Source organism: Arachis duranensis, chromosome 10 (assembly GCF_000817695.3).
Source record: "Arachis duranensis cultivar V14167 chromosome 10, aradu.V14167.gnm2.J7QH, whole genome shotgun sequence".
Lineage (NCBI taxonomy): Eukaryota > Viridiplantae > Streptophyta > Magnoliopsida > Fabales > Fabaceae > Arachis > Arachis duranensis.
The window spans coordinates 89,971,933-89,988,394 of record NC_029781.3 but is presented as its reverse complement, the minus strand read 5'-3'; the positions used below and the strand labels follow the sequence as shown (position 1 = coordinate 89,988,394).

The following is a 16,462-nucleotide window of genomic DNA, read 5'->3' as shown; positions in this document are numbered from 1 at the left end:
CCACCCCGATCTCGCCTTCCAGCTCTTCAACAAGATGAAGCGCCTCCGCATTAAACCCAACCTCCTCACCTGCCACTCCCTCCTCTCCTCCCTCGTCCGCCGCCACCCTCATTCCTCCCACTCCATTCACCTCTCCAAACAAGTCTTCAACGATTCCCTTAAGCTCGGTATAACCCCAAATACCACCACCTTCAACATCTTGATCCATGGTTCTTGTCTTGATAATAATTTTAATGATGCTCTTAGCTTCATGAACCAAATGACTGATTTTGCTTGTTCTCCTGATAATATCACTTACAATACTATTCTTGATGCATTGTGTAGGAAGGGCCAATTGAGTAAGGTTAGGGAGGTTTTGCTAGAGATGAAAGGTAGCGGGGTTTCCCCAAATAGGAACACCTATAATATCTTGGTTCATGGCTATTGTAAGTTGAGGTGGTTGAAGGAGGCTGCCGAGGTTGTCGAGTTGATGAGAGCGAACGACATGGTACCGGATATTTGGACTTATAATACAATCATGAGGGGTTTGTGCGACGAGGGGAAGGTCAAGGAGGCGATTAGCCTAAGGGATGAGATGGAGAGCCTGAGGGTGATGCCGGATGAGGTTACCTACAATACTTTGGTTGACGGGTGTTTTCAATGGCGGGGGAGTGTGGAGGCATTCAAGTTGGTTGAGGAAATGAAGGGAAAGGGAGTCAAGCCGAACGCGGTGACTCACAATATAATGGTGAAGTGGTATTGTAAGGAAGGTAAGATGGATGAAGCCGGCTGTGTCGTGGCAAAGATGGTGGAGAGTGGGTTTTCACCGGACTGTTTTACTTATAATACTATGATCAATGGTTATTGTAAAGCAGGAAATCTGGGAGAAGCTTTTAAGATGATGGATGAAATGGGGAGGAAAGGTTTAAAGATGGATACTTTTACTCTGAACACTATAGTGCACAAATTGTGCACGGAGAAGCTGCTCAAAGAGGCATACGAGTTGACTGTGAAGGCTGCAAAGCGAGGTTATATTCTCGATGAGGTAACCTATGGAACTCTAATCATGGGATACTTTAAAAATGAACAAACAAACAAAGCTCTGAAGCTTTGGGATGAGATGAAGGAGAAGGGGATCATTCCTAGTGTTGTCACTTATAACACTATAATTAGGGGGTTGTGCCATTCTTTAAAAACTGATCAGGCTGTAGATAAATTGAATGAGCTTTTAGATAAAGGTTTGGCCCCCAATGAAGCTACGTGTAACATAATTATTCATGGTTACTGCTGGGAGGGAGCAGTGGAGAAAGCATTCTTGTTCTATAACAGAATGGTTGAGAACTCATTCAAGCCGGATGTTATTACATGTAACATTCTTCTTCGAGGGCTTTGCAAACATGGTATGTTCGAGAAGGCCTTTAATTTATTTAACACATGGATCACTAAAGGTAAGCCCGTTGATGCAGTTACGTACAACACGTTGATTTCCGTCCTTTGCAAAGAAGGGAAACTTGATGAAGCATTTGACCTCATGACTGAGATGGAGAAGAAAAAATTGGGGCCGGACCGATATACTTATACTGCCATCATTGGTGCACTTACTCATGCTGGGAGAACTGAGGAAGCAAAGAAATTCATGTCAAAACTCCTAGAGACAAGTCCAAATATGATAAGTGAAGACACTTCACAAATGCTTGGTTCAGGTGACATGGATTACTCAGAACAGATAAGTAATTTTTGTACTCAAGGGAAGTACAAAGAGGCAATGAAACTATTTCAAGAATCAGAGCAGAAAGGAGTTAGTTTGAATAAATCTGCGTATTTCAAGTTAATGGATGGGCTATTGAAGAGGCGAAAAAGCATATCGAAGGCCTCCTTATCAGATTGACACAATAAATTCAAATTGGCATTTGGATTCCTGATGTTCATCATGTTGAACCCATTTTATTGGTGGTTTTGCTGTGATGACAATCCATTATTTCATGTAAGTATCCAATTTTCCAACATTATATTAGATTTTGTGGCGTTTGTAAACTGTGACTGTGTAATCAATATTTTTTTCCCTAGTCATTATTATGGATGGTATCCATAGTTAAAGGTTAGAGAAAGTTATTCATGTCCTCAAGAGATGTTTTATATGCTTTATTATCTGCACGAACAGAGTGTTGCTTTAATAGAAATTATAGATCTATTCTCACACTGCAATCCATTATGCAACAGACATGTTAGGGGTCTGAACAGAGTCCACTTGTTTTTTATTGTTTTAAATGATAACAATAGCAAACCCATTTGGAATAAGGTGCGTTCTGCGTATTCCCAATAAAATCCCCATTTGGCTTTCCGTGCTGCGATTGGCTCTGGCAATTGCACTCCCCTTGATGGCGCTCTTCTCGATTCTGTTTCTGGTAGGGTTGTTGTTGGTGGTTTTCGACAATTTTTCAATCTCTAGGCCCATTTCTCTCCCATCACAGTGCAAAATTGTCTCCAAAGGTTTGCTTCTTTTATATTCAATCACTTCCGAAACTTATGTTCATTTGCTCAAACTAGAACAACAACAAAAATTTTTTCCCTTGTTTTTTTTTGGATTGTAGAATTTAGCTCAGTAAGTAGTGTGGTTAAGGTATTGAAAGGTGGGAGTTGTTCAAGTAAAAGGGAGTTTAGTGAATGCTTAATTTAACAAAATATTGAATTCACTTAGCTGCTCTACTTGTTCATTTAGTTATTTATTTATCTTTATAAGAAAGTGAAAGTCTGAATTCGTTGTGGGAAATGCTAGTTTTGGATTGTAGACATTTTGATCACAATTGGGTTACTTAGTGACAAAGGCAAGAACTAAGGCATTTGTTATTGTTGGTGTTGGGTCATGGAAATGTTGAGTCTGTTGACGTTCTAACTTTTGAGGTCTGCATATCAGGGCGTAATAGTCCTTATCAGTTTAGGTAGACGGTAGACAATATCATCATTTATGTGGTCTTCATGGAAAAATGTGCTCATGTATGTTGTCTCTTTCAGTATATAATAATTTGGTTGCAAAGGAAGTGAATTAAATGCTTTAAACTAGTGTTGCACCTTATAGATATTTTTTTTTTGTGCTAATCATTGCTTTGGTTTATGTTTTTTCAGTTCTGGTATTATTTTGATTCATAATAGTGATTTTGTTTGAAGCCTTGTGAAGAAATGTCATTTTTATGGCATATTTTAGTTCTCATCACATTGTGTCTGCTGTTACCATTTTTTATTACAAGTGTTGATCTTAGGTCATCCAAGATATGCGAACTTGGATTGTTAAATTATAAAGCAAAAGATGTATTTCATCATTTTGAAAGGAGCAAATATCGCTGTAGATTTGATCACTATTGGGCTTCAGTATTCCAGGTTATTATGAATTACTGCCAATCGTCCATTTGGTGGTTATTTATATTTGTCTCAGTGACAAATGATTGTTTTTTGAGATGTAATAAATCAGTAATATTTATATCGTGTGTGCACGTGCTCGAGTGAACATGCAGCACATATAGCTTATCCATGGTTTATCGTTTGATGATTGTGATTATTAAAGAGCAAGTGATAATTGTTTTGGGGGCGGTTTTAAATAATTTTCCTTAACACTGTTTCAGGTGGAGTATAAAGATAACTTTTCAGGTCAGATACAAGTTGCATTTGCCGAGGCTCCAAATGAGGCCCTTCCTCTTTATTGCAGGCCTAATTTTGGTGCTGCATGGTTGGCACAATACAAATTTAAGGTTGGAATCCCAACCTGTGGTCTTCGATAACATTTTTGATTATGTGAACGTTTCTTAGAAGTGTCATAAATAATAATAGTTAACAATTATCACGATTTAGGTTAGCTCTATAGTATTACAATATCATTTATATTTTCTCTTCCTCCTCTTAGGTCAACGAAACTTATGATTGTTGGTACACATCTGGTGTATCTAAAGTGCGTTTTGATCAAGATAACCTTTTCAGTTGCCAGGCAGATGGGCAGTCTGCTCTTGAGAAGATTAAACTATATTCTAATATGTGAGTACTTTACATTATTTCTATGCCAAACCAAATATTTTATTGCTTATTTGCTATGATCTAAATTGTTAGACATAATTAAAATGTGTTTGTAGAGAGTGTGTAACATTATAGTTGTCATTTTTGTGCCAAAAGGTTTTATGATCACATAAATAGGTGTGGCATTGCCTTAGATAGGAATTTTTGACATATAAAATCAGTTCTCATGGTAAAGTCTATAATTCTGAAGATAAAGTTACTGTTCATAGAGATATTTTTGCATCACCATATGGTTGAGTTAGCAAGCCGTATACACCTGTACTTTTGAAAACTATAATTTATAAATATATTTTTATGATGTTGTCATTTGTGTTATGCATGAATCTTCTATCAGGGCCACAGAGATGGTGCGCTCGTGGTTTTCCGGTAGGATAAGGAACAAGTATTGGAAATGGGAAACCATAGCCGGTCTCGTGGCTGGGTTCTCAACTTCTTTGATCTCTATAACCTTTTTTAGGTTCCTACAACTACTACTATCTAAAACATATCGGTGTTTTACATCATGGATATTGTACGTGTTTTCTTTTGGCATACTTATCCTTTGTAGCTTGGTTAGCTGTTGAATATGGGAAGAGGCTTGGTCGAATGGATATTTTCAGCATCCATAGATCATAGCATTTTTTTTTTTTTTTTTTTTGGTGGAGATAGATCATAGCACTTAATTTTGACAAGTGCGATGCCCTTTAATTGTAACATTATAATTGTAGAAGGTGACATTCTTGTCCCATGAAAAGTAACGGGCTGCTTCATATAGTTATGCATAGTATGAGTGAAAATTAAAGATGTAATAGTTTGATTTGAATGAAAGGTCTTGTTCCGCCATAGTAATCGGAAATAACAAATCTAAGTTCGTGGTTGAATTGGATTACACTCTTGTTCACTCAAGTTTATGACTTGAATTGATAAAAGTTGTTAGGAATCATTTTTGTATGAAAACTGAATGGAGCTACCATATTTTAAGAAATGAATCTTTTCAATTTAATTTATGCGACAAAATTAAGTGTGATTTCTCATAAGAGTCTCTATCACATGTTTGGTGATTGTGTAATTAAATATCATATTTAACATTTTCAAGTGAAAATTAAATTGTGAGGATCAATTTCCCTTGTTTTTCTTAATTATGCTTGGTGTTAGTTGATGAAATATTTAATATTTTATATATACAACATAACACAATTCAATTAAGAATTCGTGTGTTTTTTTTTAGTCTAAAGTTGATTCAAGCAAAGAATACTCAAGAAGCAAAAATCAATGCTAGATGGAATACAAGGCCAAACACTTGTTATATAGCCTACTATTTGCACATTTCTTACAATCCTAAATCATGCTAAGCTTTATAAGTGCATTAGATCCATGTTCTAGTTCACCAAATTCATTAGCAATATGATATCCTAATCTGCACTTCTCAAATCTCAAATAACAGTTAGATTTTACAAGTTACAAAATTAATATGAAATTTACGGAATATTTCGCAAATTGATTTCAGAGATTCACTATTTATCAGGTGTTGGCCTAAACTCCCATAACTTAACTATGGTGAGATACAAAAGCATTAGATTTTTCCATTCTCTGATAACATTCTTTCAATCTCTTCTAGGAGGCGCTCTTTTTCATCTGCCAACTCTTGTTCTGCTTCTGAAGGTCTTCTATCTGTTTTGTCTGTTCAGAATCCTTCCTGAAAATTCGCAGCGTATGATCAATATATCAATTCATGTATATACAATTCGTTTACTAAGTTTAACAGTTAGTAGGAAAATAAAGAATGAAAATTCAAGTGATTCTATAATGTATGTTTCATCTTACTATCTTAGTAGGTGCTAAACTTTGTTTTTCTTTGATTACCTATTCATGAAGGACAGACTTCCTTTTCAAGGGTCTCGCACCGCTTCAAGACAGCTTGCATGTCCGAGGGAACTGATGGTGTTAACTTTCTTTCCTTTGCCTCAGCCATTCTGCATCCCAAGAACATGGCTTTACAAATGAAACAGGTATCGAATACAATACGAAATAGGACGAAACTCCATTATATGTGTTTCTAAGGATTGATCTACAAAGGAACGTTCCACCCTGCGCATTTTTGTGGTGTCTACTTTTTCCTCTGCACAACCATTTAGTTTGAGAGATAAGAGAGAGTCAAACAAAAAGCCATAATTTCAACTCAAATAATTTTTTCATCATTTTCCCTATAGTTCCCATCATGTGATCCAGATAATCATGTCAAAATGATTAAGCAATTGTGATTTGTGATTTGGACATAAAATCTCTGTCTTAGCATAAGTTAGAATTTCACATGGTAAATCTTAATTCCAATATTTAATATGCTCTACCTTTATTCGTTAACAGTACCTCGAGCATCTAACTAGTATATTTTGTTATATTAAGATCCATGGATTTACAATTATCTAAATGCATATGATATTGTAGAAAGTAGAATCTAAAAAAGTAGTCATTAACATGGTAATCCAAAAATAAATGGCTACCTGAGACTGCTGACGATACAGATCCATATCTGTCTAGACTTCTCCTCTGCACAATTTAACAAGATTTAAAGGAAAAATATGATATAAATAGTAACTCTTGTTGAAACCATAATTCTATCGAAGTAAGTTATAATATGAGAGTAGGCTATACCTTACGGTCATCTTTGAGATTATCCATTATCTGCTCTCTGAAACCTGCACGTCCACAAAAACACAATTGTAGTTTAATGGGGAAAAAGATGGAAATTTGTTTAAAAAAAAAAACTAAATAATATAAAAAATATTTTATACTGATTGAAAACCAAATAATCAAGAAATATTCTATTCTGAGTTCTGATTTAGTTTATTTTTGATATCAAACAAAATGAACATGATGAAGGAAGTCAAATGAAAAATTATTTAGGATAATCATTGTTAAAACTTATACCTTTGACTTTATTTTGAGAATTCTCTGAACTTTTACTCGCTCCCACTTGTTTCCATGAGCTTTCACCGAGAGTTTGATTTTAATTGCTGGGACCTTCACAAGCATCTAAACCAAAGGAGACAACAGGTGCAGCAGCAGAGGATTCACTTTGAGAAGGTTCTCGTGAAGCTGTCCCTATATACATTTGGTTTGTCTGATTAGCAAAGCTATCCATAACAAAGTTTATCGATCCTTCGAGCATTTGCAGGACTCCGTGATCAACTTGGCCATTGGACATAGTTTGAACATTCACTGGCTTCTGATGACTCCAATTTTCTGTGGAAAACAGGTTCTTGAGGACAAAAGATTCCATTTAGGCTTTTATCTGTGGCTTCCTTCTCAGCTCTCTTGCGTTGCAGTGTGTCTTTTAGTATGCTTACAGAAGATAAAACTTTATCCGCATCACCAAATTGAAGTGTCTTGAAGGTAGATGAAGATGAGTTGGATGGAGTCATGAATGATCGCTGCTGGTTTGGAAGCTCATACTCGACAATCAATACCATTTAAATTTGCTGCTTCTTGTTTCATAGTGTCAATACCATCACCATGTTGAGGCACCATGCACATAGATTACCTTGTGCTGCCTGTGCATTTTGCATTTCAGTATACCTCCTCCTCAATTCGGACGACCGGCTTCTAGTCATTCTTTGATCACTAAGAACCATGCCTGCATTTAACAATGAGACTTCAAATGGCTAATAATATTAATTGAATAATGGCTTCAGCCGAGATTTTGATACGTGGGGTAAACACCTCAAGGCATCAAATGGGAGAAAAGTGAATTAAATTTGGCAAATTTAAGCATAACAAACATGTTTTCACAATTAAGCACAATTAAAGAAATATTCACAAAAACATGCAATTTCAAGGAATAAATGCAAGGTAGTTGATAAAATCTACTCTTTTTAAGCTAAAAAAATAATTGTAAAATATGGATATATCAAATAGCACAACACCCAGAACGCAGAGAGAAGTTCAAAAGATTAAAGGAACTAACCTCGAAGGAATGCGAAGCGGAAAGGATGCACAACAACAGCAAGACACGTACGATCCAAAACCTCCAATAAACGAACAAAAACACCCAAAAAGGAATTCAAGAAAAACAAATCTTGAAAGAAGAAGAGGGATTACGAAGAACTTTTTGAGAGAAAATGAAGATGAAGCAACTCAGAAAAAGAAGCAAAAAAGAAAAAAGCGAAAGGATTTTTGGTATTTATAAGATGCTAGGGGCAAAGGAGTAATTTCATATCTCCTCATTTATGACACACACGGTTACCAAGGTAACCACAGAAGTAACGTACAAAGACTACGAAAAGACGTTACGTTTCAAAATTTTCACAAAAACATGTCCAATACCCGACTTAGCAACACGATCTACAAATGCTTGAGGCTGATCTCGTCAAGCTTAGACTCGAGCAAAGGCACTGTTCATACCCTAGTGCAAAAATATAGCTAGACCCAAAATAAATAAAAGTCCACCCAAGAGAGCTGGCATCATCTACACCTATCCGACCACATAGAGTTCGGTTCAACAACTCTCCTAGAAAAAGGGAACTGTATCAACCATCAAAGGTGGAACTACACTAAAAGGTGGTTATCTATTCTACTATAAATATACTGACATCCTCATGTATATTCAAGACCCAATCTACTAAAAACCTACTTTAAACCCTTGCTAACTTAAGACTCAGCACCTCAGCACAAGTAGAAGTCGGACACTGCCCCAAAAGGAGTTTGGACCTCACGTTCAGCCCCAAAAGGAGTCTGGACCTCACTCTCACCTTTCTACCTCACTCACCGCACGGTAACCGCCGACCACAACGTCAGCCAACGATGGCGGAGGTCGTCAAACGTCACTCTCTTCGCCAACTCCTGTGTCTCGTCCCTGCACTGTGCTCACTCGGGCACTGCCCAAACCCTCTAAACCCTATTCTCGCTTCCACCTCGAACATTTTCAGCCTGCACCCACTGTCCATCGCCATCCCAACCGGCAGCAGAAGAAGACGCCAATACCGTAGCCAAACTCGTCCTCCAATCAGACCCCAAAACCCTAGCAAAGCCCACCTTCCAGTGGTCCCCGCACCTTGTCGACAGGGTTTTGAAGCTTCTGTGGCATCACGGGCCCAAAGCCCTCCAATTCTTCAACGCCCTGTTCCACCACCCGAGCTACATACACTCCCCTTCTTCATTCGACCACGTTGTTGACATTGCAACACGCATGCGTGACTATCAGGCCGCGTGGGCCCTTGTGGTCTGCATGTGCTCCCTCCGCATTGGGCCCACTTCCAAGACCCTCACCATCCTAGCCGAGTGCTATGCCTCCGCTGGAAAAGCCCACCAGGCTGTTAATGTGTTCCTGTCCATGCACCACGTATCACTATTACATTGTAGCATTAATCCCAAGTAGTTACTAGTTACTCACGTCATAGTTACTTACTAGTTGTAGTTAGTTGTAAGTTAGTTATGAGTTAGCTGGTGGCAGTTAAAGTAAGCTATGAGGATACGAAAGAATACCTAGATTCACAAGCTAGAGAGTAGAGTTTAATCAATTTTTCATGGTCAGCTTTGTCAGAGTAAGTTTACTCAATTTTTCATGGTCAGCTTTCTCAATTTTTCATGGTCAGCTTTGTCAGCGTAAGTTTAATCACCATGGGAGTACTTCTCAACTCTAAATACACAATATTCTCTGATGCAAAATGTTCCATGACCTGTTTTCATGTATCAACAATAGTATAAGCTAAAAGAGAAAGAATTTGGCGGAATAATACTACCTCTTGTTTATAATAGTTTCATTCTTAGTTTTGGTTACATTCCTAAATCATAGTATCTACATATAAGTTGAATCTACATATAAGGGAAAAAGAATAAAAAATTATGGATGAAGGATTATCTGTATTCACGAAACAATGACACACAAAACCACTAGTAAGAATTAAGGAGTAAAATATTGACAAATCCGGGTCACAAAAAGATGAGTTTTGGGAATCAATTTCAAAAAGTGATTGACTCCAATTTCGCTACAGCATTAATCATGCCTTCTTTCTCCATTCAGGCACTATACCACAACCAAAAATAGAAAACAGCATATGCAGAACTAACACATTTTTAACATAATATAGACAATATCACCTTAGCCTGAATTATATTATGCAATAAACAGAAGCTGAAAGGAGAACAAAATCAATGAACCTTGTGTGGATGAAGGCTCTCTATGGCATGATCATCAAATACATTGCCCAAATTTTGAGTTCAATGTTTCTCCAAACTCAAGTCTAACATTAAGGGCCTCACAATTTCAACTGACGAGGAAGACGACCACACCTGCTCTGCATACTTAAAATCTCCCTTGCAAAATCTTGATTGCCGGTTAGGACAAGCCCATTTAGCACACGATTAAAAGTAAACTTCCGGGGTAAAAACCCTCTATTGATCATCTCTAACAATAATTTTCCAGCCACCATCAAATCCTCAGATTTCTTTCTAACAAACATTGCGCTAATCAAAACATTGTACGTGTCTAGATTCGGCAAGCATGACCCATCCCCCATCTTCTCAAACAACTCCAAACCTTTCTCAATATCCCCAGCATCACATAAATACCGAATCACCACATTATATGTTTGAACATTTGGATGACACCCCTCTTTCTCCATTCTAGCCATAAACCGCAATGCCCTCTCCATCTCACCAGCATGACAAAACCCTCTTATAACAGCATTGTAAGAAACTGAATTTGGCACAAACCCCTTCATCACCATCTCTTCAAAAACTAAGACAGCATTCTCCACATTATCCTTCTTGCACAAAACATGCACCAAAGCATTATAAGTAGCAACATTTGGAACAACCCCCTCTCCAACCATTTCATCGAAAATCCTCTTTGATTTCTTAACCTCTCCCGCAACCCCGAACCCATAAATCATAGTAGTGTATGTAACAACATCAATCTCGCACTTCCTCCTCTTCATCTCCAAGAAAAACTCCCAAGCTTCATTCAATTGACGAGTCATAAAATACCCTTTCAAGATTATGTTATATGTCACCAGCGTTGGCATGATGCCTCTCTCAACCATCTCCTTAAACACCTGCAACGCCATAGGGGGTCGCTTAATCAAGCACCAACCATTGGCGATTATGTTATAGGTGATACTGTCACAATTAAACCTGCTCCTGAATGTCTTGAAGAGGTTATGAGCCATCTCCACGCGCCTTGATTTGCACAAAATGTCAAGGATGGTGTTGAAAGAGGCAAGGTCCTGGTTTTATCATCAAAAACTAAAATTCACGAGATCATACAAAAATTAATAGAAACAAGACAACTTTGAATTGTAGGTGTGTGAAATAGAGAATAAGAAAACTTGGGGTTTGCTTGGCTTGTGTCTCCAAGTTATATATTATTTCTAATGTTTTCTATTTACAGGGATTTGTGAAAGGAAAACCGAACATAGAAAACAAAATAAGAAGTTTTCTCAGTTCTCGCTTTTTTGTTTAACACAAAATATTGAAAACAGAAAATGTTTTCACAAACCAACCAGGTCCTTGAGTTCTGTACTCTACTCTCTAACTTGTGAATCTGAGTTTCTTTCGTATCCTCATAGCTTACTTTAACTGCCACTAGCTAACTCATAACTAACTTACAACTAACTACAACCAGTAAGTAACTATCACGTGAGTAACTAGTAACTACTCGGGATTTATGCTACAATGTCATAGTGATACCTGGCGGCAGCCGTGGTGGTGCATGGACAGGAACACGTTAACAGCCCGGTGGGCTTTTCCAGCGGAGGCATAGCGCTCGGCTAGGATGGCAAGGGTCTTGGAAGTGGGCCCAATGCGGAGGGAGCGCATGCGAACCACAAGAGCCCACGCGGCCTGATAGTCGCGCATGCGTGCTGCGATGTCAACAGCGTGGTCGAACGAAGAAGGGGAGTGGACGTAGGTCGGGTGGTGGAACAGGGCGTTGAAGAATTGGAGGGCTTTGGTCCCGTGGTTCCACACAAGCTTCAAAACCCTGTCAACAAGGTGCGGGGACCATTGGAATGTGGGCTTTGCTAGGGCTTCAGAGAGGGTTTTGGGGTCTGATTGGAGGACGAGTTTGGCTACGGCATTGGCGTCTTCTTCTGCTGCCGGTTGGGGTGGCGATGGACAGTGGGTGCAGGCTGAAAATGTTCGAGGTGGAAGCGAGAACGAGGTTTTTGGTTTAGGGGGTTTGGGCAGTGCCCGACTGAGCATTTTTTTTTTTTACTATTTTGGTCTGAACCGAGTGAGCAAACACTGACAGTGCAGGGACGAGGCACAGGAGTCGGCGAAGAGAGTGACGTTTGACGACCTCCGCTGTCGTTGGCTGACGTTGTGGTCGGCAGTTACCGTGCGGTGAGTGAGGTAGAGAGGTGAGAGTGACTGTCTGGGTGAAGCTCTGTGAGAGTGTGAAGGTGGAAGGTGAGTGTGTGTTAGTGTCAAGGTTGCGAGAACTGAACCGGTCAATGAACCGTTAAGGTTCAACTGGTTTAATTAGAACACACTAATTGAAGATACCCCAATGCCTGTTCCAAACAAAACACAATAATTTATATCAGATGCAAGGAAATGCATTGATGCCACAAAGATATCCCATATAAACCTTTAAGAATTATAGGAAAATTTCCTTAAAGGTACAAATAGCTCTTGAGAATGATATCTTACAACTTCTAATAGAAAACACATATTTAAACAAAATATATGGATTAAACTTTCAATATGAGAAATAAATCATTATAAAATGCAGCAGAAACCATATCATTAAGTTGACTGTAGTAGAACCTTATATGCAAAAAGCAAAGGTGTAATAATGGTGCTTATTATCAACATAAATAGCAACAACTAAGATGAATCAAATGTGACCACAACTTTCAAAGCAACTGAAACTTAAACCAACGATTCTAATTCTGAAGCTGCTTGGATCGTGCTAGTAATGATGGCAGGAAAGAAAAGTACCGAAATTGCCAATTTAATTATTTTGATTTATTACAACCAAATCATGAAAATATTCAGAGATGCACGTGAGAACGGGAAATCAAAGCATACCGTAGAAGTTAAAAAATTGAGAGGGCCACAAAGGAGAAAGGGGACACAGCAAAAATTATTAACAAAACTAGACAATATTATCACAGCGCTTACCGGCGGTGAGGAGGAAGGGAAGTGACGGCAACGACAGAGGAGACGGTGACACAGGCGAACAAAGAGAGAGAGCTCAAACAGAGGAGACTACGACGGAGCTTCCACACGCGACGCCTATACCAGCAAAGAAGAGTGTCGATGACAACGAGCGGGGCTGCGGGGGCTACGGGAAAGAAATGTTTGTTTCGTTTCTTTCTTTATTCCTTCCTTCCCATTCCCTTGATCACACTAATTGTCCAGTCAATTCTTCAACCTAGTACGTAATAACACTGCCAAATCAAAATACCACACAAAGAAAAAAGGACACAAAGTGACAAAAAAAGGGGTGGTGTGGAGCTAATAAAATTAGAACAGCTAAAAGTACAGCATGATTAGTAATCCTTCCCAGAAGTCTTGTATTGCAGTGCCATAACATATCATATTATCTAATCTGAGTTAACTCCACCAACCAAAAGTTCAATTGAAGCGCCTAGCATGATCATCAATGTGCATATAGACAAATTAGTCGTTCCACACCAGAGAAAAAGGACCAGGTGCAAATATAATAAATTAGGGTTGTACATGGTTATGGTTAATCCAAAAACCAAACCTATTTTTGGTTAACCAAATATTTAGTTTAGGTTAATTAACTAAACCAGTTTTACATGACAAAACCGGTTATTAACTGGTTAAAAATTTAAAAACCGATTTTAACCGGTTATAAAAATAAAAACTGGCTTAAAAAAAATCGGTTTTTACACTGAAAAACTGGTTTTTACACAAAATCAATTTTTTACATAGAAAAACCGGTTATTTTTACACCGAATAAATCAATTAATGCTTTCTTAATGAGACTTTAGCCATGTCACATCAAATTAGCCATACATGTATAGTAATGAGATTCAGATACTGTAATTTAAGATTTCAACCATCTAATAAAGAAAACAAAAAGTCATCAACTCAAACAAAAATAATGAGTTTTGTTTCATCAAATTCCATTTTATGGAAGTTTATTGAGGTTCATGCATGATCAATTCACTTCATTTTTTGGGATCTTATTATTAAGGTTAAGGATTCCAAATTAAGAACAAAAGGTCCACAAAGACATTCTTGATAACGTAACCAACCATATAACTTCAAAATAAATAATAAAACATGTATATATTCATACTTTACATCATATGCAGACCTTCGAAAATAATTTAGTATAACAAAAGGATTGTCAAGTCCAGTACCAATACCACATTGACAAGTTTACCACATATCTGTCCATCCATATAACTTCTTTGGAAACAAGATTGCTCCCATGAAATGAAAGAAATATATATTTGTTAACTAGAGAATTGAATGCAGTGCATCAAATCACAGAAACCTCAGTCACCAACCAAAAAAAAAATCACAGAAACCTTATCAAGTTTGCAGTGCTTAATCTGAAATGAAATTAAACTTCCCTCCAAATCCAGTTCCAAATGTATGATATAATTCAATTATAACACAAAGGTATAGAATATACAATAAGCAAGAGAACAATTCATAAGAGAAGCTTACAAGAACAAGGACTGGACTATAAAAAGTGAATCAAGATAATTCATGCAAATTAATGAAGTCCCAACTAATCAAAAAGTGAACCACTTATCAAAAACAAACAACACTAGTCACATTGCAATAAGATAGAAAACAGAATTCATAAATTGAACATCCAAACAGAAGAAAACAGAAAATCCAAAACTAGGGGTTCTTCAAACCCAGATTTGATAGAACATAAGAAAATAGAAGAAACGGAGATAATAGCAATAGAAAACAGAAAAAACTCAGAACTCAGAAGACATTAATGGCAGAACCAAGGGCAAGGAGGAGGCTTACCTCAACTTATGCGACGGCAGAACAATGACAACAATGGAAGGTCGAGGCAGAGAGATAGAGGCGCAAAGCAGAGTGAAGATGAGCTTCGGCGAGCCACCGACGAGCTCCGGCGAGAGCAGAAGAGAATCCAAAAAGAGATACTCCGGCGGAGACTAGTTGAGTCAATAGCGCAGCGGCAACAGGTAGAGCCGTCGAGGCAGAGAGATAGAGGAGAACTGTTGACGGCGGCGTAAAGAGAGATGGAAGAGGGTAAGGTTGAGGGTTGAATGCTCAAGGGATTAAATGAAATTAGTGATTTTTCCACATTCCCTCTTTTGTCATTTCAATTCAGTTATTTACTGCTGCAATTTTCTTTGTTTTTACTTAACAAGTACCATTTCGATAGGAGTGCTCACAAGTTCTTTGAGGGATGGTACTTCAAGGTCTCCATTCCGAGGAAACTCAGTCTCCTGCTTTCTGTTATTCTCTTGTTAAGTTCGTTGTATGTGAATTTGAGATTGTTGTAGATGGTCATGAACTGATTCTGGGGAACACCTCTGTGGCCAAGAACAATTTGAGACCTCCAAACAAGGAGCTTCCCCCTCGGGTTTGTTAATGTTTATAGTTTTCTACACATGTCTCTCCCATGTTAAAATTATTTAAATAACTAAAATGTCTATTATTAAATTTAATTTTAATGCACTATTAAAACATGTTTACATGTGCATCAAAATGTCCTATTTCTTTCTCTCTCTTTTTTTGGCACTTATTTTGCTTCCTACTTGGTCCCTTGTTTAGGAATTTGATAATAAAATTGATTGACATATATAGTCTTTTGCTACCTATAAAATACTAAACATCAACTATATCGTAGTGATGAAAGGATGTAATTGTTGCTAGAACCACAGTGTGATTCGGTAAAGGAAAAGAGAAAATGATGTCATTTACATTTCATATTTGTGCTGAGACTAGATTGACAGCATCATGTTCGATAGTCATCTGTGAATAACCTTTCTGCTTTGAAATTTAACATTTATGCCGTCTTGAATTTACTTTATATGAATATTGAATCTCAGGTTGGATAGAGTGGGATGGCCAGAGGATTGAGTTTAATAATGCCCCATCTTATTCAGAAAAGAATTGGGGTGGAGGATTCCTAAGATGGTTTTGGGTAAAAATCAAAATCTTCGTCAAAGATGATCTTGTATTGTTCATTAAGACATTAATTATTCGGCTCTTTATGCAACAGAATTATGTCTGGTTGCATGTTATTACCACCATTATTTGGAAAGGTTTATATTTATTCATCTTAAGTTTTCAATATAATGTCTTTGAAGGTGGTAATGGAGAAATTGCACTTACAGCTGCTGGTGGTTTGAGGCAAATTCCTGGAATAACAGAGACTTAGGAAAATGCTGCACTGGTAACTTTGTACTGCATCATGTGGCTCTTGTAATTATATTTACTCCAACTTTTTGTAATACCAAGATATTTGATT

General features: G+C 37.6%; 3 protein-coding genes, 1 long non-coding RNA gene and 1 pseudogene across 6 annotated transcripts in view; 3 read left to right on the top strand and 2 right to left on the bottom strand.

The window, feature by feature from the left end:
* Positions 1 to 6,030, top strand: part of LOC107470723 (pentatricopeptide repeat-containing protein At2g16880) — a 6,267-nt gene extending 237 nt beyond the window's left edge. The window contains exons 2-6 of the mRNA XM_052255685.1: positions 5 to 1,963; positions 3,597 to 3,722; positions 3,875 to 4,002; positions 5,639 to 5,731; positions 5,901 to 6,030. Coding sequence (XP_052111645.1) covers positions 5 to 1,867 — 1,863 coding nt within the window. The 3' untranslated portion in view covers positions 1,868 to 1,963; positions 3,597 to 3,722; positions 3,875 to 4,002; positions 5,639 to 5,731; positions 5,901 to 6,030. The remainder of the gene's footprint in view (positions 1 to 4; positions 1,964 to 3,596; positions 3,723 to 3,874; positions 4,003 to 5,638; positions 5,732 to 5,900) is intronic.
* On the top strand, positions 2,247 to 4,006 carry LOC127739680 (uncharacterized). The gene is made up of 4 exons (XM_052255684.1): positions 2,247 to 2,469; positions 3,103 to 3,107; positions 3,597 to 3,722; positions 3,875 to 4,006. The coding sequence occupies exons 1-4, from the start codon at positions 2,247 to 2,249 to the stop codon at positions 4,004 to 4,006; spliced, it is 486 nt and encodes a 161-aa protein (XP_052111644.1).
* On the bottom strand, positions 6,001 to 7,652 carry LOC127743022 (protein CYCLOPS-like; annotated as a pseudogene).
* A 526-nt stretch (positions 7,653 to 8,178) lies between these two features.
* Positions 8,179 to 15,380, bottom strand: LOC107470729 (pentatricopeptide repeat-containing protein At1g74900, mitochondrial). Of its 3 annotated transcripts, none has more exons than XR_008003666.1 (5): positions 14,986 to 15,380; positions 13,144 to 13,396; positions 11,707 to 12,530; positions 10,177 to 11,243; positions 8,179 to 9,343 (listed from the first exon to the last, which is right to left on the bottom strand). XR_008003666.1 is itself a non-coding variant. In XM_052255003.1 (4 exons), the coding sequence occupies exons 3-4, from the start codon at positions 12,217 to 12,219 to the stop codon at positions 10,275 to 10,277; spliced, it is 1,482 nt and encodes a 493-aa protein (XP_052110963.1). In that variant the 5' UTR covers positions 12,220 to 12,530; positions 13,144 to 13,396; positions 14,986 to 15,380; the 3' UTR covers positions 9,369 to 10,274. The 3 variants fall into 3 exon arrangements, 1 of the variants encoding a protein (XP_052110963.1); XR_008003667.1 differs by lacking the exon at positions 8,179 to 9,343 and adding an exon at positions 9,369 to 9,695; XM_052255003.1 differs by lacking the exon at positions 8,179 to 9,343 and having other exon boundaries at positions 9,369 to 11,243.
* On the top strand, positions 15,378 to 16,462 carry LOC110276422 (uncharacterized). The gene is made up of 3 exons (XR_008003668.1): positions 15,378 to 15,571; positions 16,041 to 16,135; positions 16,302 to 16,462. It is a non-coding gene; the product is annotated as an uncharacterized LOC110276422 (long non-coding RNA).

Coding starts and splice junctions, on each gene's coding strand:
- LOC127739680 (XM_052255684.1), top strand. CDS start 2,247: ATGATAACAATAGCAAACCCATTTGGAATAAGGTGCGTTCTGCGTATT. Junction 3,723..3,874: donor TGGCACAATACAAATTTAAG/GTTGGAATCCCA, acceptor TCCTCCTCTTAG/GTCAACGAAACTTATGATTG.
- LOC107470729 (XM_052255003.1), bottom strand. CDS start 12,219: ATGCTCAGTCGGGCACTGCCCAAACCCCCTAAACCAAAAACCTCGTTC. Junction 11,244..11,706: donor ACCACCACGGCTGCCGCCAG/GTATCACTATGA, acceptor TGATAAAACCAG/GACCTTGCCTCTTTCAACAC.